General features: G+C 36.1%; 1 protein-coding gene and 1 long non-coding RNA gene across 2 annotated transcripts; both read right to left on the bottom strand.

Moving 5' to 3' along the window:
- Positions 1-240: 240 nt before the first annotated feature.
- Positions 241-9,047, bottom strand: LOC136853928 (uncharacterized). Its single transcript, XR_010857587.1, has 6 exons — positions 8,937-9,047; positions 6,844-6,930; positions 5,511-5,619; positions 3,324-3,460; positions 2,117-2,341; positions 241-881 (listed from the first exon to the last, which is right to left on the bottom strand). It is a non-coding gene; the product is annotated as an uncharacterized lncRNA (long non-coding RNA).
- Positions 9,048-10,458: 1,411 nt separating this feature from the next.
- On the bottom strand, positions 10,459-15,708 carry LOC136853927 (glucoside xylosyltransferase 1-like). The gene is made up of 7 exons (XM_067129825.1): positions 15,602-15,708; positions 14,497-14,559; positions 13,857-13,953; positions 13,132-13,468; positions 12,307-12,480; positions 11,581-11,739; positions 10,459-10,926 (listed from the first exon to the last, which is right to left on the bottom strand). Exons 1-7 carry the CDS (start codon positions 15,702-15,704, stop codon positions 10,759-10,761), a joined length of 1,101 nt encoding a protein of 366 aa, XP_066985926.1. The 5' UTR covers positions 15,705-15,708; the 3' UTR covers positions 10,459-10,758.
- Positions 15,709-27,080: the final 11,372 nt, after the last annotated feature.

Below are 27,080 nucleotides of genomic sequence, written 5' to 3'. Positions count from 1 at the left end.
TCTGATGGAAGAAATATGTCTCCAAAACAGCAGAATGGTCAAAATTTGGAGGTATTTTGAGGAAAAACTCAATAAAAATGCAGGTTACATCATTTTCACTACACCCAAAGGATTAAAAGTAAGGTTTTCTTACAATTTTCGACGATATTTTTGGTTAAAATTTTTGGCTAAAAAACTCGATTTTGGCTTATGATGCAAAGGATTAAAAGTAAGGTTTTCTTACAATTTTCGACAATTGGAACGAAACCCACCGTCATAAACCAGGTACTGCCTGTACTGATATTACACTGATATGAAATTTGTCTTATATATCAAGCAGCCTGAACTATATCCTGAACTAATGAGATTATGGGTAAGAATTATGAATTCTGAAATGTATGAAGCTACCCAGGAGCTGATAGCACTGCTAGGACATTGAAGTGAAAACTATGTACTGTATATCAAAGCAAAGCTATTTAAAAATGATACTAAAGTAAAATATGTATCCTCAAATATGCCAGATATCTAATACTGAATAAGAAATTTAAATTACTTATGCAATCAAAATGGTACTAGATTCTAGCACAAACAAAACTATGTATCCTGAATCGTGCGTAAGAACTTGATAGCTGATAATACACTAAGAAGTTAGCAGTAAGAACCTATGTATCTTAATACATATTAAGGTGTCATCATCTTTATATTTTTGTTCCTTTTTCAACCAACAGTAATCTGGCAACTTTCTTGTTCCAGTTAATTTACTGAAAATTGAAGGGGTTCCGCTTCTGAAGAATTCCTTGTGTAGAATATCTTCTTCTTCTGCCTTCTTTGTACACAGTTAGACTTTCTTGGTTCAATCTGGTATTTTTCCATTTCCTTCATAAAATACTTTAGCCAAGAGCCTGCAAGGAAAAAATACTATATAGAAAGCTTGTACCTGAACATGAAATGATAATTCATAGTCTAAAAACCTTATCCTATTGAGTGACTCATGACATATTCACCTACAAACCTGACATGATGCAGTGTAGTACAAAATATAGGCAACACTGGATAAACTAGATTGTTAAAAATAAACACTTTATGGAATTTTAAACACGTGACTCTACTGTTACAACACAGCGTTCTGTGCAAACGGCCCTTTTGACGTCACATTAATTGAAAGGTTTGATCAAATAGGGTTCCTAGTGCCATTGCTGTACTGTAGCATCCAGAAGGAAGTCGTGCAATTTGAACTTCAGAAGTGCAAGCGAAAGATGCAAATGCATTACTACTCTGATACTATTCTTGTATTTTAATAATTTACCTACATCTTTATGCATTTTTTGTTAATTTATCTGCTTTTTTCTAATAACTGATCATTTCTTACAGTATTTAACATTACCTTCTGTTACTTCTTTCAAATGAACACCATATTCTTTGGAAGCTTGATTTCTAAGTCAATGGCCCTTATTCTATGATCCTTTTTTTTTTTAGCTGTTTCTATAGGTCACTGCAACTGTTATCCATAAAATACAAATCTGCAGTAGATAATTCCTTACCACAGAAACCAGCTGACACATTACACTGCAATTATTAAAGTCAATATGGAATGGAATATAGAGTTTAAGCCAAACGCCAAGCGCTGGGATCTATGAGGTTTTTCAGCGCTGAAAGGAAAATTGAGAGTATAAAAGGTTGCAAAGGTGTAACAGGAGGAAAACCTCTCAGTTGCACTCTGAAATAACTGCTAGGAGAGGTATTTTTGTTAACATTCATTTTTCATTTTCCAGTTTTGCATGGACAGCATTAACCAGCTCAGTGGTCTGGTTAAACTAAGATATACTTGACTTAAGATGGAAGAAAGATAATATGAAATGAGGTTCAGTAAAAGGAATGAAAGGGGTTGCACCTGGGGGCCGAAGGGATGCTGCAAAGAACCTTTAGTAGTGCCTGCAGTGCACTCCATGAAGTGGACTGACGGCACTGCCCCACCTACGGGAGCAAAGTTAATATGAAACAACTACAGTACTTTTACAGTAATGTACAATGAAAATCTAATTCAAAAGAAAAGAGAAAGACTCTCCTAATGCTTATAAATTTGATCCAATGACATGTACTTTACACCACTCTGTGACACACATCCTGCTGCACTTACTTATACTTACAAAAACCATTTTTTAAAAGTCTATGGCTTAATGGAGAGTAATTCCTGATCCCGTTGCCAAAGACGTTTGCAGAGAAAATTCAAAATGGGGGCTATGCTCGGTACTTTGTCAGAGTGATTCTCCATCCTGGCAACCATCTTCAAGACTGGTTTACCATGCGTTGCTCCAAAAGATTCTAGTTCTATGTGACTTTGCGATTTGCGAACTGCTCGCACCTTTCAGAAAAGAAATCAACAATTAAAAGACTGTATGTACCTACTTACAAAACTAAATAATGAATGTTCTAAGTTCCTACATTTATGCAAGTTTTGAAGGCAACTGTTTCTGGTGAGCAAATCCTAAATACTAATCACATATAATCATTAATCACAGTTTGCAGCCCTATAAGATCCATTCAAAAGTGGCCTGACAAATAAGTAGGTGATGGCAATCTGAATAATTTATAGCCAAAATCACTTTGAGGCTCGGATGACCTAACTCCTTGCCAGTAACCAGCAAGATACAGATATCTCCCTTTTTATGACATACTAAACTCTGCTTATTTCATATATTCTGTCTCTATCACTCATGAAAAAAAAATTAATAAATAAAGGCTGGGCCTGGTAAGTTCGCACACAGCAGAATGCCCCTCATGTTCCCAGTGGGTAAGTGAATCACTTTCTGTACCTGCCAACTGCTTTCCAGTCTTTTGGAACCTTGCAAAATCAGTGTGCCTTATCTATTTTTCAGTTGATTTCCATTACTTATAATTATTTCATAAATACTTTATAATTTGCACTTTATCATGATGGAATACTCCAGTAAACCAAGCTTCTTCTATATGCAGTTTCATTCTGCAGTGCAAAGATATTGACTTTTTCTGACTTTTATGAAATGGTTTAGGTTTGTTTGGTAATGGTATGACAATCATTACTGTCAACTGTGGAAGTTCTTGCTAGTAATGAGCTGATAACAAGTTGGTTTCTGTTTTATGTCTGTGACCAAAGCATTTTCCACTAACTGATCTTGGAATATTTAATTGATGAACCATAAAATACAATAGTATTTAAAGCTAAGTGATATTCCATTGTGTTCATAATAAACCCATCAATCATACTATGCACTGACTTCTGAGCTCTGACTATATGATGTTAAAATAAAAAAAAGGTTTTTTCCTAAAACTCAAGTTCACATAAAATGTTCCAGTGTGATTCTTACCTCGTTGCTATTCCAATAACTGCTGCTCGGTCAGTGGCCTGAGACGCTGTGGCTAGCATGTGAGGAGGCTCTAGCCAGTCTTCTCAGTCGGTCAGAGAAAATTACAATTGCACTGCATCTCCGTCTTCTCTACAAGCCTGAAAAAATGTTAATGTATGAAAGCAGTAGTTCTTTTGACTGAATGGCAATTAAGTGCATTAGTACTACTGTGTAAGAGATAATTTAAAAATACGTATGAACTCATTTGTCAATTTTAAAGCATCTGTATCAACCTTTGGTGAAGAAGTTAATGAGATACTCTTTATGTAGTTTTTTGCTCTTTCTTCAAATCTTCAGCTGAAAACCCTTATGGACAGAGTCAACAAACTATAAAAGAAGAAATCAAAGCACCTTCAGAGAAGAGAGAGAGAGAGAGAGAGAGAGAGAGCATCAGCAGAGCAAGAAAGAATTTGCTCCTCGCTCAAACAATTGGCGATCAGAGGACTGTACAACTGCACTAGGCAAACTATTCCACATTGTAGTTGTATCCAAGATAAAACTCCTAACGAAACTGAGTAGTATTAAAGCTAATGGAATGGAATATAGAGTTTAGGCCAAAGGCCATGCACTGGGACCTATGAGGTCAATCAGTGCTGGAAAGGAAACTGAGAGTAGGTAGGTTTGAAAGGTGTAACAGGGGCTAAAACCTTGCAGTTGCACTTTGAAAAATTGTTAGGAGAGGGTGGATAGCAAGATGGAAGAAAGATAATATGAATGGAGGCACAGCAAAAGGAATGAAAGGGGTTGCAGCTAGGAGCCAAAGGGACGCTGCAAAGAACTTTTACTAATGCCTACAGTGCACCCCGTGAAGTGCACTGACAGCACTGTTTCCTAAAATGGAAGACTGCAGTATCTGCAAAAATACAAAACTGAAAAAAATGGTATATTTTCTCTTGCCTTAACACTGATTTTGCAGATACTGCAAATGGGACCCCCTAGATACTCGTGGAAAGCATTGAAGAATCATTCTTAAACTGCAGTAACTTGTGTATTAATGTTTTATAGCCCAACAGTTGGCATATCTCATTTTTGAAAATTTTGCAGATACTGCAGTATTCCATTTTAGGAAACAGGTCTCGAAAGTAACAATGAGTTTTACAGTTTGACTGGTTTAGAAGGCCATGGTTTATATTCTCTTATTTATGGACAGGGTAAACAATATGATGAACTCATCCCAAAATGGTGTGTTGAAAGAGTTCCACAATTATAAAAGAAGGAATAGTTATATGAAAGAGGAAGACACCGCAGGACCAATAGAAATTTGAGATAAGTCTCGAAGTCAGAACCAATCATTTGTTTACAGAATTTTCCAATCACAAATATGCAATTTACTTCATTCTAAATTTGGCTGACTGGTGGGGATTAAGACCGATCTAGTTCAGTTTCCTGGATACTCTAATACCAATTCAATAACTCTCTTGAATACAGAATCTAGGCCAAAGGCCAAGCCCTGGGACCTATGAGGTCATTCAGTGCTGAAACGGAAATTGACAGTCAAAGGTTTGAAAGGTGTAATAGGAGGAAAACCTCGCAGTTGCACTATGAATCAATTATTATGAGAGGGTGGAAAAAAGATGGAAGAAAGAGAATACGAAAGGAGGTACAGGAAAAGGAATGAAAGGGGATGCAGCTAGGGGCCAAAGGCACGCTGCAAAGAACCTTAAGTAATGCCTACAGTGCACTGCATGAGGTGCACTGACGGCACTAACCCCCCACGGGGAATAACTCTCTTGTAGATTAAGAATATACATCAAAACTTACTAATCTGGACTTGGGATTAAAAATGCACAGGCAGCTGAGATAGTCCCTAAAAAGTGTTAGCAACTTGATACAATGTTTTGACAGTTTACAACCTACTGAACTAATTGTAAGTATCCCATAAGATTACTGTATCTTTGTGGTTTTACTGTGCTGTAAGGTAACGATGGAGAATTTGTGGAAAACGAGCAATATTCTCCCTAACCTTTATCCTCTGAGAGGATGTGATTGGTATATCTTACCATTATTCTTAACAATGTCATTATTGTTGGCTTACTTATTCAAAACTGCATAGCACAAAAGTACTGAATATGCAGATAGAATGGATAAGCATTAAAATCAGATATTCTTTTTCATACTCACAAAAACTGAGAACCAATATCAACTTACTTCTTGGCCTGAGAGTCAATTCAACGTCTATGTCTTCCCTGACGACACTTTTCCATGCATTGTATGTGGCTCGGAGCCGATGGAAGTAAATTGGGCTTTTCAAGCATTCCTGTAAACAGAACAGTAACACTATACTATAATATACAGTATATTTTTCCAGACAGTTTATACATGTACTGAACTACAGAACAAATTTATAACTGAAAAGTTATAATCAAAAGTATGGTACAATAATAAAATGACTTAAAATATATCACAACTTAAATCTGTTGCAAAATCATCTTATGTGACAAATAATAAAAAAAAAAGTCAATTTCCCATCACCAACTAAGTCCCAACATTCTTGCCGACAATCATTTACTAATTTTCTGACATTAGCAAACAGGGTGACACTCAGCACACTACACTGGAGGTATGGGATGGAATGGAATATAGAGATTAGGCCAAAGGCCAAGGATTGGGACCTATGAGGTCATTCAGCGCAGGAAAGGGAAATTGAGAGTAGGTTGGTTTGAAAGGTGTAACAGGAGGAAAACCTCGCAGTTGCACTATGAAATTCATAAAATGAATGAGAGGGGTTGCAGAAAGGGGCCGACGGGACACTGCAAAGAACCTTTAGTAATGCCTATACTACGGGGACTGGAGGTATGAATAATGGCAAAGAGTTACGTAACATCAGAATCTAGTGAAAAATATGGCAGTTACCAATTGACTCAAACTGGTCACAAAAGAAGTTAAAACCTAAATACTTACACAGTATATAAGAAATTAACCTGGGCAAGTTACCCACCTGGCTATAGTCTCAACAACCGAACCAACTTGAGTTTCAAAGACACGCCTGTCTACGACAAAGGTCTATACAGGCAGTCCCATGGATATGACAGGCTTGGCTACTGACTCTCTTCAAATATATTAATAAAAAATTATTTCCTTGGTTACAACGCATGTTCTGGGTTTATGACGCTCATCCGACTGAAGAAATATGGCTCCCAAAAGGGCAAAATGGTCAAAATTTGGAGTTTTTTTGATGAAAAATGCAGTTTACGTCGTTTACAAGACACCCAAATGATTAAAATTAAGGTTTTCTCACAATTTTCAGCAGTATTTCAGGTTAGGATGATTTTTGGTTTATGACGTGGCGTTGGAACGGAACCCAAGACACAAAACTGGGACTGCCTGTTGTTTCATAGGAACACTTTAACATTAATGATGACCATAATGAACATGAACAGACACTGGTGTATGTTTAGGAATAAAAGGATAGATAGCAAAACAATTCCTTAATTCTCAAACAATACATATAAATACTATTACATATAAACAATAAACTTACCAAAAAGCTTTTTTTTATTTGTTCCAGAAATAATTAATTTTTCTTGATAACATCCACTCTCCCCAATGGGCCATTCTGGTGCCATGCCTGTAAATACAAAACATTATGAAAAACAATTCATTTTAGTCAAATTCTAAATAATATACAAAGAGGAATAATAACAACAATTGCAAGCAGTCTTTGGTTTATGACAAGGGCTCCGCTCCAATGCCGCATTGCAACCTGAAAATCGTTGTAAGCTAAAAATCATAAGAAAACCTTACTTTTAATCCTTATTATTGAGTTTTTCATCAAATAAACCTCCAAATTTTTACTATTCTACCATTTTGGAGCCATATTTCTTCTGTCAGATTGGTGCTGTAACCTCGGAAAATGCGTTGTAACCCATGAAATAATTTTTGATGAATATATTTGAAGAGAGCCGGAAGCCAAGGCTGTTTTATCCAGGGGACTGCCTGTAATTTGATCACAATGACAGGTTGAAACAATATCAAATGCTATGCTAAGACAGATGAAAATAAACTGCAAAACTGACGAGGGATCAATCATTGGAATGTGGCTCATGAGATGTGGCCTGGACTATGAGCGGTGCTCGGACAAAAGACTTTATGTAACAAACTCTAGTGCAGGGGCAATTTTTTATTATGATTTCAGTTCCCTCTCTTTGTATTCAATGCCTTCACAAAACCTGTCTCAAAACTAATTAACTGTTGAGGTCAGGTTAGGCGTTGCAGCCGGTACCCTACAGTAAGTTACAATTTGGTTTGAATTGAATACTGTATAGAATTTAGGCCAAAGGCCGAGCACCGGGACCTATGAGGTCATTCAGCGCTGCAATGGAAATTGACAGTAAAAGGCTTGAAAGGTGTAACAGGAGGAAAACCTCAGAGCAGTGGCACTATGAATCAATTGTTAGGAGAGGGTGGAAAGTAAGATGGCTGGATTCACGAATTTCCCCAAAAATACATGCAGATGACTTTGAAAATCGGGTCACCCAACGCCATAGTTGACTGGTACAATTTCTGCCAGAAAGTTTGTAGAGTATTGACATTTTGGTGCAGGACAACTGGAAAATTGGGGGGCCAGGACACGTCGTGGAAATTGACGAGTCCAAATTCAGCAAGCGAAAATTTCATAAGGGTAGACGTTTTCGAAACAAAGGACACGTTTTTTCAAGTTGTTGCCGACAGATCTACAGAGACACTCCTCCCAATTTTAATAGAAAACATTCACCCAGACTCAACTGTAATTTCTGATTGCTGGAAATCAGGTTAGGTCAGGACCTGGCACTGTAGGAAAGGTTAGGTCTGTTTATGTTATATAAATGATGGTAAACATTAGCTTCCGTCCCGGCACCATCTTGTTTGTATTCGTCCGCCAGTTTTCTAGTCGAAACCTACTGCCATCTGGTGGTGGGTACTGTCTAGAAAACTGGCAGATGATAACCTTGGCTAACTAAACTGTAGGCGCTCCTTATAAGTCATAATTTGATTAATTATTTTTCTCTGTTATTAAGCATTTGCAAAGGTTATGTATTGAGAAGAAATTTTTTGTTTTAATGTGTTTTACCGAAGAAAAATATAAATTATAAAGTGGGAGGTGGCTGGGGTCTTCCAAAAAATAACCTTGGTATTAGAAAAAGTGACCGCTGAAAAAAATGTCGTTCGGCAAATTCAAGCAAACTGGCCGGCTAGGTTACTTTGTGGGTAGATTCCGGCACGCTGAAAAACTTTTATTCTACGCAGTTTTTCATTGGGAATCATTGTTAATGAGCTATAGGCGCGTCCCTCGGGTTATCCACACTACCCCAGTCCCCCTTTACAGTTGAGTAGAGATAAGGGGCAAATAATGGTTGGCCGACAAAAACAAAAGCACCTCCATTATCAGCAGCCTTAAAAGTGCAGGGAAAACCAATTTCCAAGGCAAAAAACAATCATAAAACTTTCACAATAACAATGGCCTAGTCAGGGGGATACGTAACCCGGTGTCCCTTAAAGTGGGCTTTTGAGGTAACTAAAGGACATGGCTTCTCCATACATCGAATGAATACGGCAAGCAATGGAAATCATATAAAAACGCTATGATATACTAACATTGAGGAACTTTTCGTCATCTAGCAGGTCGACAAACCAACGCAGTCTTCCCTAGTGCAGAGGTGAAAGTGTCACACGATGTTGTTTACAAAATGACAAGTAGTAGTAGTAGTAGTAGCAGTGGTGGAGGTCGTAGGGACGTTCTTTTCACCGGCTCCTTCGACGCCTTGCATTCGCTTTCACTTTATTTCAGTTTGAAGTTTTATGTACAGCCCTCCACTGGGATAATTCCCTCTATGGCGGTCCCTTGTACGTTTTCAAAATAAGGTACTTCTTCTATTTCATAACTGTCTTTGTGTTTTCTCGTCAGTATCGTAGCTCCTGCAGTATAGGGCTTATTTCAACCACTGGCTAGTTTAATCTATTTTGTTTATATTCTGGTATATAAAGGCTTGATTTTTCCAGTATACAGCTTAGTTTCAATCATTGGCTAGTTATTATATTTTCTGTTTATATTCTGGTATTTAAAGGCTTTATTTTTTCAGTATAAGGCTTAGTTTCAACCATTGGCTAGTTCATATAGGTTCTGTGTATTCCAGTATGTAAAGGCTTGATTTTTTTCAATACAGGGCTTAATTCCAACCACTGGCTAATTCATCTTTATACTTTGAAGACTATCTTTAGTTAACATAAAATTTTTTGTTAATTACTTAACATCCTCCTGATTTAATTATTTAATTAAATGAAGTTCCTGTCTTTCAGGAACTGTTGTGAAACCTGGATTCCACCTGATTTAAATAAATGAAGTTCCTTTCTTTCAGGAACAGTTGTGAAACCTGGATTGACTGCGGAACTTGAAAAGTTCATGGTAAAACGTTCCGGTTTGTTAGAAAGTGGGCTTCGCTTGTAATTTTCTATTGCTTGGCGTTGTTATGAAAAATTCCAGCCGTCTGCCACAAAGTGGCTTCTTAGACCTGAGAGGACCTCCCAGCGGCTGGCTCTGCCAGAAGCTTCTAATTAGTGTATTTTGAGTTATTGTTCTGGCTCTGCCCTTCTAATAAGCGTATTTTGAGTTATTGCACCTAGTTTTTTCCCAAGTAGTAAAACCACAGCATTGCTGTATCCTGTTTAAAGTGTGTAATAGTCAGTTTATACTTATTAAAAACCGTAAACAGTTTTGAGATTGTCATGGTTGAGTTTTGTATAAAATGAAACTTCAAACTGATTATTCTTAATTAAGTTTTAGTTTTTACTAAGTGTCATTGCACTTATCACGTTTAGCAACGACAAATTCTGTAGCCAAGATTTCTTAAATGCTGGTTCTGTGAAATTCAGTTCTGTGGGTTGACGAAACAATCATTTCAAGACTTCTTAAGTGTGTGACCCATGCTAGTATTACTAATCAAATTTATTGTAAACCTGGTGATCCTGAAGAATGTTTTATTGCTCATCCCTTGACCTACGATGAGTATTTTATTATTATTATTATTAAGAAGATGAACCCCATTCATATGGAACAAACCCACAGGGGCGACTGACTTGAAATTCAAGCTTGCAAAGAACATGGCGTTAGCTGAAGACAAAGCTTTTATTCATTCCATAAGCATTACACAACTGTAAGTCACTGAACAGACTGCCAAACAACTTCATAACTGGTATTGGAATATAAAATTTTGGCCAAAGGCCAAGCGTTGGGACCTATGAGGTCTCAACTGAGGGTCAAGAAGGTTTGAAAGGTGTAACAGGAGGAAAACCTCAAAGCAGTTGCGCAATGAAACGATTGTTGGGAAAGTAAGATGGAAGAAAGAGAATATGAAAGGAGGTCCAGTAATACGGAATAATGGACTGACAGGTATGAAACGAGCAACGAGAGTAGGAACATCTACTGTAACATAGTTTTCAGTGACTTCGTGAAGATGTATTCCAGGTTAGTTAATCTGTCACAAATCGTCTTCGGAGACGCGTTGACCTTCATCCTTCTCTCCATGTCGGCGAGAAGTGTTGATAGAGGCGATCCAAGCTGGTAGTCCTGCCAAGCCTCGTAAACAGCCTGCGGGTAAACAATCAAATCAAATTGTAATGGACCTCTGAAATTTGTCAGCGACGACTTGGTCACAATCAGCTGACTGTTTGATGTCGATAATTTCGGCAAAGTCTATTCCTTCACATAGATACTATTTTTAACTACCTTCTTTCATACTTATATATACTTTTTTTCCTCTTTATATTGTGCATATTTACGTATATAGTAAAGTGTATACTTACTCTTATGGCATACGTTCTCTAACATACTTGTGCATGTATGTATCTATATGTACTCAGTTTTATACCAATCATTTCTCAGTATCCATAATGAATTTCTAAATTTAATTATGTATGTGTATATACATATATTTACACATACATATATACATGTGTATATATTGTATATATATATTTGTGTATGTATGTGTGTGTGTTTGTCTGTGTGTGTGCGTGCGCGCATGTGTACAAATAAGGCATATATGCGTAGAAAAAGCTATTATTTCAACCTAATGGTTTCCATTTAGGTCATAGAGCGTTACCGATAATAATTCCATGATATATGCACACAGTACAGAGAACCTGCAGAGAATTATGAATGAGCCTAAAAGCTACCAATGATTCAGGGTGGTTTGATCATGTGGAGAAAATCGAGGGATGACAGCCTTGAAACGGTTCTCACTCTGAATCTGAGGAATGTGTCGTCAACGAAAGCCCCAGATGTGCCATGTAGGAGATAAACACCGGTTTTCTCAGCATCCGTACAAGGGTTGCGTTTTCCCCTGCAACAGCCAGTGTTGTAGTTCCAAACGCAGTTCAGATTGTAGAATATCTGATGATTCTGAGAGAGAAAGACTACACTGCACACAAGACCTTTTTCATTAATGTTATTCGCTTGTCAAGTTATGTCAAGTTATGTCAAGTGAAGCAGGGTAAAATTTGTGAAATACAGATGTCATAGACACCTGCCTTGCTTCACACTACAATTTGTTTAGAGATATATATATATAAATGGCAATAGATTTTATATATATATATATATATATATATATATATATATATATATATATATATATATATATATATATATTATAATATATTCACATATCAGTAGGTTTTTAGCAAAACGACTCTACGAATAAGTTTAGTTTAATGAAACTACGTAAAAGATCTTGTTACTTTTGTGAGATAAAAGCAGTAACCTGAATAAAAACCTCAGGAAATTAAGAAAAAGGATATAATAGGACTATGAAGAAGATCTCATTATTTTTGTGCAATATCAGTAGTAAAATAAACTTCAAAAAAACTTAAATACAGAAAGTTTTTCCTCAACCACGTTATATGCAGAAGGACGACCCAAAAACAGAATGGTTATATTAAATTCTTTCATAATTACATAATGGAATACCTGGGCCAGAGCGATATTGACGATATCGTTTGTCACCGTCTTCGAAAGGTCCTTCCTATTTTCGTCGAACGCCTTCAGAGTGACACCTGTCCAGCCACCTGGAAGCGCCCTAAGTCTCGTCATATTCATGACCATCACCCCAGTGTTAACTCCTCTCGGCTTCGGGTAAGGAATCTGAAGGATGACACAGATGACTCGTGATCCGTTAGAATTGTGACGGCTTCCTATGACAGTCAGTAATTGGGTCGTTTCTGTATTATAACCTGTTTTTAAATATTTTGGAGACGAAGCATTTCTGGTGAATGGCCAAAATCAAATTTTTTTTTATTCGTGCGAAAGAGTAATAATATGCAACGTATTATAGCTGTATTTATAACTGCAATACAATGATTCGATATTATTATTATTATTATTATCAGAAGATGAACCCAATTCTTATGGAACACGCCCAGAGGGGCCATTGACTTGAAATTCAAGCTTTCAAAGAATATGGTGCACGTCAGAAAGAAATAAGATGAAGTAAGGGGAAATACGCAGAGAAGAGATTTCGCTTATTAAAAAAAATAGATTAATAAATTATTAACCAGATAAAAAAAGGCATTAAAATGCAAGGCGTATAGTAATCCCCTGGATAATATAACTTATTAGTACTAGTTATAAAATCTTGCCAATCACTTCCACAACGATTGCAAGAACCTTCGGCAGATAGTCACATTAACAATAATCCCCTAGATATTATACCTTTTCAGTACTTGTTATAAAATCTTAATATTTGCCATCCACTTCCACAACAATTGCAAGAACCTTCGGCAGATAGTCACTCACATTTAGACCCCTGTAGCCACGCGAAGTCTGAGCAAGTCCGGCGGCCTGTGACTCGTCGAATCTGTAGATTTCCCTCAAGAGCTCCTCCGGAGGCCTTAGGAAAATAGTGTCCGTGTCGAGGAGAACGGCTGCGTCTACATCCCTCAAGGTCTCCGGCAGGAAGAGTCTAGCAGATGAACAGGGTCTAAGGAGACCTTTCATGCTGTCTTTTCTATCTGGTGGATACCAGACAGGGCGGGATTCGAACTGCAGCCTCGATTTGTGCTTGTTCGGCCACGTTCGTGGGATGGCCTTGATTCTCTCGAAGATCTTGTCCGAATTTGTTACGACAAGGAATCTGATGCAGTGGGGAAAAACTAGCAGGTTTAGTCAGTGTTTGAAGAAAGTCGTTCGAGCTGTTTATAACTGTATGGAAATAACTCTTATTCATTCAATGCTTATATGAAGTCTGTCGATAATTGAGCTAGCTTAGAGCCAAAAGGTAGCATTAAGGAAAGACGAATAATATCTCAGTATAAAATCATATTCATCAGCATAAAATGACAAACACTGGGAGTAAAAATGATCATAAGTACAGCCAAATTCTAAAGTATGCCAACACTCACTTATACAGACAACACAAGTTTCACTTACCTAAGTGAGCGTCGGCAGGCAGTTTGAATTTGGCTGTACGTTGGTGAGGAATGTTCGAGGAAGAAAAAAGGAAGAAGAAGAAGACAGTTTACCTCAAGGTTTCGTTCGTAAACGTCACAGCTGACTTGAGAAGCACCGTAACTTGATTCAACTGCCGTTGAAAGGAAGAAGTCAGGGATTTTCCTCTATCTGGAGAGAAATATAGTCTTTTATATGTGTTTTATAGCTTTATAGCATTTAGAGGTATCTCGGTATCATTTCTAACAAGTCAGCACATTTTACTATCAACAGGTGCAGTGCAATTGTAGATTAAAATAGAATTTTACTGCCCAAAACTACTGCTGTCACTTAGGAACAGTGAATAGTTTACATCTAAATTTGCATCATTCCTCTCTTGGGGCGTCAACGATACCACGAAAACTTATTTTAGAGTTGAAAGTGACAACCAAAAGCCCGAAAAGTAAAGTAATTTGGGAACTATATATTAAGGAATCCCATATTTTATTAAAGATTAGAAGAAAGATTATTTTACAGGAATACACAGTGGCAGCAGACCGCCCCTCCCCCGCACGAATAAAGTATTTTGGCAACAATCTGATTAAGCAATCGCATTTTCTGAAGGCTTAGATTGTGACATCTGGACTAAGCGAGTCACGAAAAAGAAATGAATTGTTACTAAAAAGATTTGTTACCAAATGCAAAAAAAAAAAAAAAAAAAAAAAAAGCACGTACCATGACACACGATAATGATGAACGGTGGTAGATTTTCTTTACTGTTGTTGTTCCTGGAAAACCCTGAAATTAAACAGGTAGAAAAGTACTCTTCAAATGTTCATTACAGACATACAAATCCCTCAAACCCAGTTACACCCGTCATTCATCTAGCTCTAAAAAAATTCTATAGTACGCAGAAACAATCCCACCTCTCTAGTAATGCATGCATAGCCTCTGATTACTTCAGAGTGAATGGACTGACTGCTATTCAGAAGTGATCAAGAGCAACAAGATGCTCTGAACATCGAACCATTAGTCTGATAAGAAGGAATGGAACAGAATATCAAATTTAAGCGCTGGGGCCTATGAAGTCATTCGTACTAAAAAGGTTTTCAAGTTGTACCAGGAGGAAAACCTCGCAGTCGCATTCTGAAACAACTGCTGAGAGAGAGTGAAGAGTCAGACGGAAGGTAGAAAATATAAGTGGGTGCACAGTACAAGAAATGACAGGGGTTCCAGCCAGGGGTCCGAAGGGACGCTGCAATTTCACCGTGAGAGATGCACTGAAGGCACTCCCACCCTGCAGGGGTCTGATAAGAAGGGTATCACAGGCCATATCAAGAATTTTGACTGTATTACAATGAATGTTATGAGACCTAGCCATTTTTAGTTATATGTTTCCGCCAACATCAGTCAACAAAATTATGGTAAATCTGATCATACATATTTTGACTGCATCTCTAAAATTTACCATGGTAATGGCAGTAAACCCAAACCTTGGAAAGATGATAATAATTTGAAATATAAATTATATTGTGTGGAGTAAAGTATTTGGGGGAAAAGTTGATATAAATAACAGCAAGCAACGATGAATCTCTAGAGAAGAGTAAAAGCAAAGGGAAGATAAAAGTGAAATCATTCGAATGACAAAACATCGTGATGTAATTGATATAAATTGTGCTTGATTATATAATAGAGAATAAATTTTTCAAATGAAACGCAATTATATAAAATGAGATGATATAACAGCAAAAAAATGACTGACAGTACAAATCAATGATAAAATATTCAATACCCATTTTTATATTTTGATTATTTTTTTTTTTATTATATATGACCTTACCTAATTTTCCTTGACTGATGGGTTTTCCGGATAAAAGGCAAATAATTACTATAATAGCCGTCCCAGCCGTTAAAGTCTGGAAGATCTTGATCACCTTGACCATCGTTACCACTGGAAAATAAAAATAATAGTGAGGACTTCGTGCATTTTTATTTTATTAGTGAATGCATGATACCAATAACACATGAGCCTGCAAGTTCCGAGGCCAGGTCCTAGATCTCAACCAAAATCAAACTGTCAATCAATGGGTCAACAGCGTGAAGAAATTAACCAAAATAATCCAAGAGTTGCCTGTAATTATCCATGCGGACAAGAATTTTATTCGAGTGTTTCAGTAACCAAAAGGAAAAAAATATATATATATAATTTTGAGAATGTTCAGACTTCAGACTCCGAAAATGGGTTTTTTTCATGTAATACAATTTTTTTTTTAAGGTATGTGAATATAAAATGATTACTCGGCAGCCACTTTGATTACTCGGCAGCCACTTATAAGTTTTGATATTACGTTCAATTTTTCAGTGACTTCAGCAGCTTCTAAGATATACATAAAATATTAAGCAGGGATAAACATACACTGAAATTTTCATACATGCCACAACAATTTTAGATGCAGATGTACCCTGTAATCCCCTCTTTCTGGTAGTAGGATTTGCACTTTTGGTTTTTGTACACTTTCCAAAATATTAGTGGTTTTAAGACCATAACAAAACTCTTGTGGAGTTGTTCTTGATCGTGTCAAACATATTTCATATGTACTATGGAGAAATGCAGTTTGCCAAACGGGACTTCTGTTTGGTAAGATGGGAGCTGGAAACATCTGAATCTTGAAAAATAGCATTCTGTGTCAAAGAGTGGTATACATAAATAAATACAGTAAATACACAAACACACACACACGCATATATGTATGTGTATATATATATATATGTGTGTGTATTTATATGTCTTTATCCCACTCTTTGACCTCAGGCGTAAATTTTTCAAGGTTCAAATGTTTCCAGTGCTCATTACATAAACAGAAGCCCCGTATGTGTGTGTGTGTATGAGTGCGTGTGTATGCGTGTATATGCGTGCCTGCGCGTGTATAATGTGTAATGGTTCTCAAGTCCAGCTCAGTACATCGTGAAACGACGACCAGGTTTGAAAAACGTTCCGTGTGCGAATTATGCAAAAATAAATTAAGGGTAGGTAATTATAATTTATCATCCACGCGTTGGGAACACCTGCAACTTATGTTGGTTTCAATTACCTAAAATTAAAAGATTTAATTTCTGTAAAATATTATTGACTAGAAGTAATTAAGTAGGCCCTGTTCATGTTAAAGTTCTACTGTCCAATTTCCCCTCTCACTTAAACCCGATATTTGTAAATATTCGTTGGCGTTGATGTCAGTATTTTCTTTGGTCTAAAAAGTAACTCAGACACCAACACTCCACTGACCTTATTCTTCCTCAGAAACAACATGTTTTTTCTGAGGCCGATAACGTAATTAGGGACCAAAAATAGGTAATTATTTTTTTTTCAATTAGCACTAAACTATCCGCAGTCCACTTCCATACCTTATTCATGCTCGTTTATCCTCTCAATAGTCTCCATCTTGCAAACACTTACGACATCTCCGGTAGTTTCTGCAATTTCTCTTCACTATCCACATCCCACACTTTCCAACTACATAGAAAGTTTTTCCATTCACTTATAACCCACTTCTATACCGGGACGCTCACTCTCCCTTCTACACATTCCAAACGAATCCTTGGCGCCATCATAAAAACTTTTAACCACCCTCAAGAACTTACTGTTTATGAATTACAAACCCAGCATTCTCTTCGGTGCTTATTATTGAGTCTATCAAATTCGTTTTCCAGGTCTGTCTGTGTCACATACAGCGTTTTTTCCCTTTCACTTTGCTGCTACTTTTCTGAAGCCACACTGGTCTTCCAGTATCTTTCCTCGTGTCATCTGCGCAACGTTTTCAGCCAAAATCATATAATATACCTTCCCTTTAACAACAGGTGTTGTTCTATGTGATGTTATATCGCCATAACTCTAAAAAATCGTCCCAAATGGCAATGTGTGTGTGTTTGTGTTTGTGTTATGAGCCCATGTTTGGAGAATTAGAGCAGAGAAAGAGGTTCTGAACTAGTTTTCACCACACGACCCAGCTACAGTCCACTCACTTCACGGCTGGAACTAAGTCTCTCCCAGTGAATTCGTCGACAGCATCTAAGTCTAGTCATTACCATAAAGAACACCTTGAATAAATATTCTATTAGGGGCGACCAGGCAACTCTTACTTCCTTCAACACCTCTTCAACACCTCAGATATCTATAAACAGACATGTCAAAAGTTTAGATGTTCATTTCACTGGCCTGCTGTGCATAATGGCATAAAAAAAACAACATGGAGAGTTTAACTTGGCAATCACAGTTTACCTCGCCCCACGTCAACAGTGTTTACCCAAGCAAAAACCAGCTGAAAACATCAAGACGTTTTCATCTTTTATTTTGTGCGATATAACCTCTTCCTGATACTCTAAATGGTTATGGGCCACACAATCAAACGATCTGTCGGCCCTGAGCTGTTGTTAACGAATACTACGTTAATGCTTCGCTGAATATTTCTACAACACTGAACAGAATGTTTGCTCATCCTATATCTGAAAGTCATGCGAATAACTGCGGTAAAGTCGATGAACTGTCTGAACTATTTGTAACAAAGAACAGAAATCACGTTGAATTTTTAAAGAATTCTCTGACGTTGGTACTGTAATTGTCTCACTAAAGGTGAGTCAAGGTACCTGGTAAGAACTCTACAGAGGTTCTGGAGTTCATGAAAAGTGACGAGGGAAGAATAATTGAGTCCATTGAGGCGATTGACTGTTGTGCTAGCTTTACTTTATAGACGTGAATTGACATAAAGTGTAAGGTGGAAGCGGGGAAAGATTATTATCTGCATAATTTAGTTGGAGAAAGGAGTGGTAGAAGAATGAGACACGTGGGAATACGACTCACATTTGAAAAAAAAAAAGCTCTGGTGAATTGACGGATTTAAGAGTTCTGATGTAGTTTTGTCGTGAGGAGAAAATGACAAATGACTGGTTAATGACAAGGCTAAATCTGACGCCTCAGAAGGAAGGAAAATAGGAAGAATTTATAAGATCTGAATACATGTATCTATAGAGGTAATTCATTAATTAAATAGTGGGCTTAAGGTATGCAAGTAGCGAGCTTTTGAGTTCCTATACAAAGTAGCTTTTAATCTGCTGGAAAAGATTTAAAGGGTTTTAATTTATATCAAAAGGTACCGAATAAATAGTATATGAATTACAAGGATCTAAAGGTGGAACTTGGACAAAAGCCCCCACAGTCGCACTAAGAAGTAATAGCTATAGAGGTTGGACAGCAAGACTGAAGAAAGATGCTGGAATCTAGGTAAAGTCAAAGACTAAAAAAGTGGGTGTATCTAGGGGTTGAAGGGACGCTGCAAACACCCTTTAGTGTTGCATACAGTACGCCGTGTGAGGTGCACTGATGGCACTGTCCTTCCCCCCTCCCTACGGGGACAATTCAGGGACATAGCTCCCTTGATTTCAAGCTTTATTCAGAATCCCCCAGAATTTCTTTCTCCCTGAAAATCTGCCTTGTTTTCCTACGCTTTCATCATTGAAAAGTTTCGCAATTTCCATGTATCAGCTCCAGACTGCAAATTCTCAAAGGCTGCAAAAAAAGAACTTCGTTTATTAGAGGCAAAAGAAGAAGAAAAGAAGGGCCAATTGTCGCCCTCCTCTGCAAAAATTTTCCTCTCGGGGAATTTTCGACAGGAATTTTGGAATCACGGTTCGAATTCCTTCTCGTCATGGAGGTTTCTTTTTTCCATATTTCACTGTTATTTCTTTCTTACGCCATCTTCATCCTCCATCACATGCAAAGCGAGGTTTGGATTACAATTATTTTAGGTCTTTCTGTTATTCCAGTACACTAATAGTGGCCATCGAATGGTGTTCTCAGTTTGTAATCTAGTTCTCTCATTCAGACCTGGGAACAGTTATTTCGTCCTATAAGTTAGATTTTGTTTTACGTAATCACGTTACTACTGTTGATCAACTATGCATGAGTACTTATAACCAGGCTTACAACCCACCCCCTACACACACACACACTACGAGCACTCTCTCTAATCCATTTCTAACCCATGCTCAGTAAATTACCGAACGACTCATTTCGTGGGTCACAGAAAAAAGATGTAGACTGCTCCAGTCACAGAGAAATCACGTCAGTAGAATGTGACTGGGATTCAGCCAAGTGCCAAGTAATGATAAATACATTTAATGTACAACAGTAAACTAACTGATTATCTCCAATACAGAAACTGAACGTAGTATAAAAAATATAATATAGATAAATATTTCTAATGTTTGAGTACCTTATTCTTTTCACTGGATACACATAAATGACTTCCAAAAAAAATTTAAATTACACCATTCAGTTTGTCTTACGACTTAAACTTCCGTAACGACGTATGGAAGTGAATAGTATGCTGATGCATTTAAACGAAAAACATTACTGAACTTAAGATTCATTAAAACTAAGTATCGGCAATTTACGCTATTACATTTTTATCTGTTTATCTATTATTTTTGTTAATTTATTTTCCATTTTTAGTAAGTTATCGCTTCTTTCCTGTACTTTCTATTTCTTTCTGCTATTTCTTTCAAACGGAAGCTTGAATTTCAAGTTAACGGCCCCTCTGGGCTTCTTCCATATGAATGGTGTTCATTTTCTGAATGACAATCTGAACAATAATCTTTCGTTTTAGCTATAGTTTTTAATACGGCTTTTTTAAAAAAGAAAATCGATTATATGAGAGAATATGTTCCATCATTTCATACTGCACGTCTATTGAAGTATAAACCGAAACTCTTATTCTACATACATTTTCCCTCTCACGAGAAAAAAAAAAATGATACCAAATAAAGAAATATGCACAGCGTAAAACCTGTATAGAAAATGTGCACCTTCCGGCCTCACGTCGCCTCTGAGGTGTCTGGCAACGCTATCCAATCAGCCACCGGAGGCAAATTTGAAGTTTTATATCCCAAAATAAAAGGAATAAGGAGGAAGCGTGTAAATCTTCTTATCTCGGGAGATGTTTCACGGCATGCAAGCGCGTTCCGGCCTAAAAGAGCCATCATATCTTCCGCCAGACACAATCACAACAAAAGGCGAATTTTCATCCCTCTCTCGATATCAAGATGTGCTCTTCGGGAGAGGGACTTGTGTTGCTGCAAATGGCTTTGGCGTTCTCGTGCAAATCGTAAATACGTAGCTTCTCTCTCTCTCTCTCTCTCTCTCTCTCTCCCGTTTTCATACCACTGTACTGTATTTTCCTTTATTTTATCTTTCCTTCTTCAGATCTTGAGTGCCTAAATAATTCTTTCTTACTTTCCTTCTCTCTCTCTCCTTTGGTCAAAACAACATTTTCGTGTTTCGTTTTCTGTTTCATTTCTGACTTATCATCGAGGCGCTACGACCCTGGTTTCTAAAATCGAGATCATTTACTATCTCTCCCCGCCTGGAACTCTTTATTTTATTTTTTTTATCAGGCATCATACCTTTATTTCAAGCGTTTGGAAAGCAAATACAAGAGAAAAATCAGGAAAGTAACGGGAACATCGAAGCCCTATGCTACCAGTATCTTGATGAAGATCATGACGGACTGTTATTTAACGCAACGAGCGCTTAATACCACGAAGCTGAGGGCTAGTCTTGTGTTGCGGTCTGAACTACCAAGTGGGATTTTCGTCATGAATAAGAGGCCTACAAATCAGTTTACTAGTCTTTAAAAAGGAGTGTGATGACCTTGATATTAATGGTACAACAGAGATCAATGAGGGGCATCAATAGTTAGATATTTTTGTAATGAAGGAAATGAAATGTTTTCCTTTGCAGTAAAAAACATAAAGTGTTCTCTTGAATGTACATGTGTAGAAATATACACATATATGTATAATTGATATATATATATATATATATATATATATATATATATATATACACACATACAAACACCACACACACATACTATATATATATATGTGTATGTATGTATATATATATTGTTTTTTAACGACTTTCAAATTCAGTGACGTTTTTCCTTTCAGTGCAATCAGAGTAATATTCACTTTTATAATCAGTTACGGATGTTTAAGCCACAAACAAACTGAATAATATAATTTAATCCGCACTTACTTTTGTATGACAGTCACTCATTTATTTCCATACCCACTGAAGTGAATAAGATTCACAACAACAAATATTTACCTAAACTGAATTTTTCATCCTGCATTAATTTCTTTCTTATAACAAAGACAATCAGTGACTTTATGGCTTAAAAGTAAACAAACCTCACATTCAAAAGACTGTGGGGCGATCCGAACGTCGCGTCGTTGAAATAGTATCCGACGCATAGAAGATAAATATTCATGAAAATGGCAGGTGTGCCAGCTATCGTATAATCTACAAACGGCTGGGAGAGAGTGACTCTCGAGTTAGAAAACCGACAGATAGACAGACAAAAAGACGGAACCTTAAGATGAGATATGCAGATTCAAACAGAACACACACACACACACACAAAACAGATGCATACAAAGAACAACCCGATATGTTTGTACAGACAGAATAAGAGAAACATGAAAGCATTTTTAGACGAGTAGACATGGAAGCGAGACCGTACATTCGGACGGACGTAGGTGGGCATTCTCGGGGGGTTAGGATAAAATAAACGAAGAAACAGAATCAGGTTAACAGGGGGGGTTTAGTTGATTAGTATTCTTTGACACACGCACACCCACCCACACACACACACACACACATATATATATATATATATACATATATATATATATATATATATATATATATATATATATATATATATATATATATATATATATATATATATATGTATGTATATATGTATATATGTGTGTGTGTGTGTTCACTGTCCCCTCAAGGCTTGCATTACCGCTATCTGTACCTTTATAAAGTTCCCACTGAGGTCGCTAGTCCCTCCCAGAATTTTTTTTTTTTTTTATCATGGCGGCATAACTACAATTCATAAACTCAAGAATCCATATTTTAACAAAACCATTGCTTTAATCATTAAAATAATCTCTTATCTCTTCGGAACATTTTTCTTTTACGCCATACATCGTCAGCCGCCTCCGCAAAGCATAGCTGTCAATTCTGTCATTCGTAACTACGTCAAGGTATGCCGCATATATATCGCGCTCCCAAACTTCTCGCCCACACAGCTGTTGTACAGTATAATGAACACTTGATCGCCATGTTCGCTATTCTGGTCTAGAACCATATATTTTTCCCCTCTTAATACTCTCGCCATGTCTATGATTCTTTAAAATTAAAATCTTTCCTTGTATCTCTCAAATACTGAACTTTCTTCAGCATCTTAATTCTTAGCGTTGGCTTTCCGCTCATTCAACGGAAAGGTTATTTTTTGTGAATTACCGCCTATTCAAGTGACAAAATTGAAAACACTTCTTGAGCCAAGACAGACGAGGACACAGTTAAGCGGACATGCATTGTACAGTGTGTGTGTGTGTATGTGTATATATATATATATATATATACATATATATAATATATATATATATATATATATATATATATATATATATATATATATATATATATATATATATATATATATATATATATATTTCCCAAACCGAGTCTAATCTTTTTAAATTTAAATCACGATCAGCCGTTTTCTCTAATCCGCTTTTGACTGAGAGAGGCTTAAAGAGGTTTCGAAATTATCTCGTGGGAATTTCTGTCTTCCTCTCATCTTATTTGTTTTTTTTTTTTTCAACATTTCTTTTATGAAAGTCCTCGCAGTTCCTTTTATGGTCACTTTTATTTAAACTAATATGATCAAGGGATTTATAGTTGGTTTTCACAGCCAAGAATTTTGTTTCATAATTATAAAATTTTTTTGAAGTTTTTGCGTCATGATTTTTGTGCGTCGGTATCGTCTGGTCTTATATAACGGTCATCCAACCAATCAGTGACTACACCTGAAGTTGTAAAACCTTCCATATATATATATATATATATATATATATATATATATATATATATATATATATAAATATATACATTGCATATATGCATACATACATACATATATATATATAGTATATATGTGTATATATTTTAAATTAGATAAACAGTCATTACTATATTTAACTATATACAGAAAAAGGCGATTCTGCACTGACTTCGACATTGCATTAATAACTGTATGGGAATACAGACACCAAAATGCTTTCAATACAAAGGTTTGTGTATCTCTCTCCATTCCACGACTTATACAGAAACTCGTACTCCATATATTCACCCAGATCACATTTCTTCATTTACTCCAGAAAGAGTAAAGTGCAAGGTGAGGATTGGATTCACTCTTCGATTCCTGAGTTTATTTCCTTGCGAGAGGAAACGCAAGGACGAGAGGTTCTGCAGGATAGCTTTAAATTTTCTTTTTTTTTCAGATTTTTTTTTTCGTATATGGCCCAACTGTTTACTTTTAGGAACGGGAAAAGGAATTGCAACGTTCGCGTGGATATGCTGCATTTTGTTTTCTTTGCTAGTGGCTGTCACGTCGTTTTTTTGTCAAAAACAAAGCAAGTTAAGGATTGAATATAACAGCAGGCTATGCGTGCAACTCTTTGTTCACGATAGGCTTTTTTAGCCACTTCTCCATTAAGACTTTGGATAAAGCTAAAGGTTATAACACATTGAGCAAAAATTCCCCAAAGTAATTTAAATATATATATGTGTATGTATATATATATATATATATATATATATATATATATATATATATATATATATATACATATGTGTGTGTGTGTATGTATGTATGTATGTATATATACATAAATATCGAATAAATACATACATTCACACTTGCCCCCACACACATATGCATATATATATATATATATATATATATATATATATATATATATATATATATATATATATATACATATACATATACACACCCAAAATCAAAGTAAATAACACAACGCATAACGCAGTACAACAAATTATCTGATATGTAACCACTTCTCCCCCTTAGTAAAAGTAACAAAGTAGGCTTTTACAAGATATAAAATGTTGCTGTTACGCTACACAGAATCTAGTGATAAGCAGACGACGAAAATGAATGAACTTTTATGTCGTCAGTTCTCATTGCGTTGATAGCTTCAATTGCACTGACAATATGGAACCGACTTCGCAATGAGCTATTCTGTTAGCCTCTCAAAAATGTTATCACGCCACTTGTGAATGAAACGTAGTCGCAACACGAGAAGATTGTAATGCCTTCAAACTTTCGTCTCGAGAAAACGAGTCAGCAATGAAATTTGGCAGAATCTCATTTCTTCCGGGAATGCTCCTCCGGTACACGGAATCAAAGACGTTGGGAGTTTTCCAAATGGCTTTTTTTTTTTTTGTTGTTGTTGTTGCTTTGACGCTTTACTTCAAGGGATCTATGAAAAAATATATATATATTTTGCACCCTAAATCTTAGTGAGCACTCGTGTATGTTGATGATTTTAATAAAAATCAAACATAAAACTGTATGCAAAAATACAAGCACGTACTATCGTTTTCTTTCCGTTCATGATGTTGATACTACTTCTGCAAAAGTTATATATATATATATATATATATATATATATATATATATATATATATATATATATATATATATATATATATATATATATATATATGGGTACCAACATCATCATCATCATCAACAGAGAAACGATAAGTTTCTTCATATGAGAAGGTGGCATATGAATTATATATATACTATATATATATATATATATATATATATATATATATATATATATATATATATATATATATATATATATATATATATATATATACATACATATACACAGTATATATATAATTCATATGCCACCTTCCCATATGAAGAAACTTATCGTTTCTCTATTGATGATGATGATGATGATGATGATGATGATGTTGGTACCCATTTAAAGATGAACACATATGAGTAAGATTTTGACTCTCTCTCTCTCTCTCTCTCTCTCTCTCTCTCTCTCTCTCTTAATTGCATTTATTTTCATCTTTTCACCCCGCCCTTAAAACTTGCCGGGAATATATGCAAATATTTACGGAACAATTGTGAAAACTCAAGCCTCAAAAAAGTAGGAAAAACTCCATTCTGTTTTTTTATTAGTTACGCTACAGACACAATCCCAAAGTCATCGATTTTCACTTCCCTCGAAGAATAAGAAAAGGAAGGAAGATTTCAGAGAAATGTTGCGTGTTTTTATCCGGTTTTCTACCTAAATAAGTGTTATTTAGTGTGGCCCTATTTGGCTAATGCTAGAGTATCTCCTAACTATGCATGTGTAGTGTCAGAGTAGGATTGTGATATTCTCCTATCGATGTTGATAACGTTAGAGAAGAATTTTATTTCCTTCTTTTTTGTACATCAAACTTCCTCTCCTTCAAATACAAAATGCATTTCGTATTTTCAACGTTAAACTGAATGCTGACAAAAAATTGTTACTCAGCTACTAGATAATTCATTGCGGAAACTTGGTTTAAAAAAAAACTTCGGTCGAAATTTTGGTCAGTGACTATCATAGAATTATATTTGTTTGTTCCTTTGAAAAGAAGGCGCCCTCGGCCTTTGAAATTCTTTAAATGTTTGCCTTATTCTCACCGATAAGCAACAAACACTGAAGCTAATTCTATCTATAAAGTTGGTCATAAAACCAATCTGTCTGTAGTTGATAAATAGACAAATTACTTTTATGAAACACAAGGAGTGTTCAGTTTTATGTCAGTTATTTTCTCTAAAACGTATTTGTTGCAAGATTTGTCTCTTCATCCTCCACCTTGGGTTATATTAGCATTTTCACACGAAATAAATGTTCAAACTTCAAAGTCAGATCAAAAAAGGTCTCTTTTAGAAAAGAGGTCATTAAAATTTTTCATGCAACTTTATCCACTGCAATGCATTGCATCAATACAGCGTTCAGCTGGCTTTATAAAACGTCTAACTGAAAACGAAACGCCCTTTTTATTTTCCCAAATGCTTCTTCAAAGCAGCCATCATTTTTTGATGTAAAAGGAAGTTGAGAAAAGAACTGCACAAGCGACTAGAACTGGAACACCCAGAGTGTTTTTATTAGAGAACATTCTCTTTACCAAAGGTCGAGTTTCAGCTGGAGAGGTAGTTGGTGTGTTAAATATGATTATAGTTTTAACCTTTGATATTTCAGAACTCTGTTCTTCATTGTTAATAATTTTAACAGTTTTGTGGTTGAGTGATGAACGCTTACTGAAGTACGCATACACTGTATATAACGTTATATATATACAAAATATATACACA

Source organism: Macrobrachium rosenbergii, chromosome 28 (assembly GCF_040412425.1).
Source record: "Macrobrachium rosenbergii isolate ZJJX-2024 chromosome 28, ASM4041242v1, whole genome shotgun sequence".
Taxonomy (NCBI): Eukaryota; Metazoa; Arthropoda; class Malacostraca; order Decapoda; family Palaemonidae; genus Macrobrachium; species Macrobrachium rosenbergii.
The sequence above is the reverse complement of the archived record's forward strand: the minus strand, read 5'-3'. Positions and strand labels throughout refer to the sequence as shown.

What these genes read in the sequence shown, in the direction of transcription:
- LOC136853927 (XM_067129825.1), bottom strand. Translation starts at nt 15,704, where the DNA reads ATGGTCAAGGTGATCAAGATCTTCCAGACTTTAACGGCTGGGACGGCT. An exon ending in CATCATTATCGTGTGTCATG is followed by an intron (nt 13,954 to 14,496) that starts GTACGTGCTTTT and finishes ATTTCTCTCCAG; the next exon opens with ATAGAGGAAAATCCCTGACT. An exon ending in GTGGCTACAGGGGTCTAAAT is followed by an intron (nt 12,481 to 13,131) that starts GTGAGTGACTAT and finishes GTCATCCTTCAG; the next exon opens with ATTCCTTACCCGAAGCCGAG.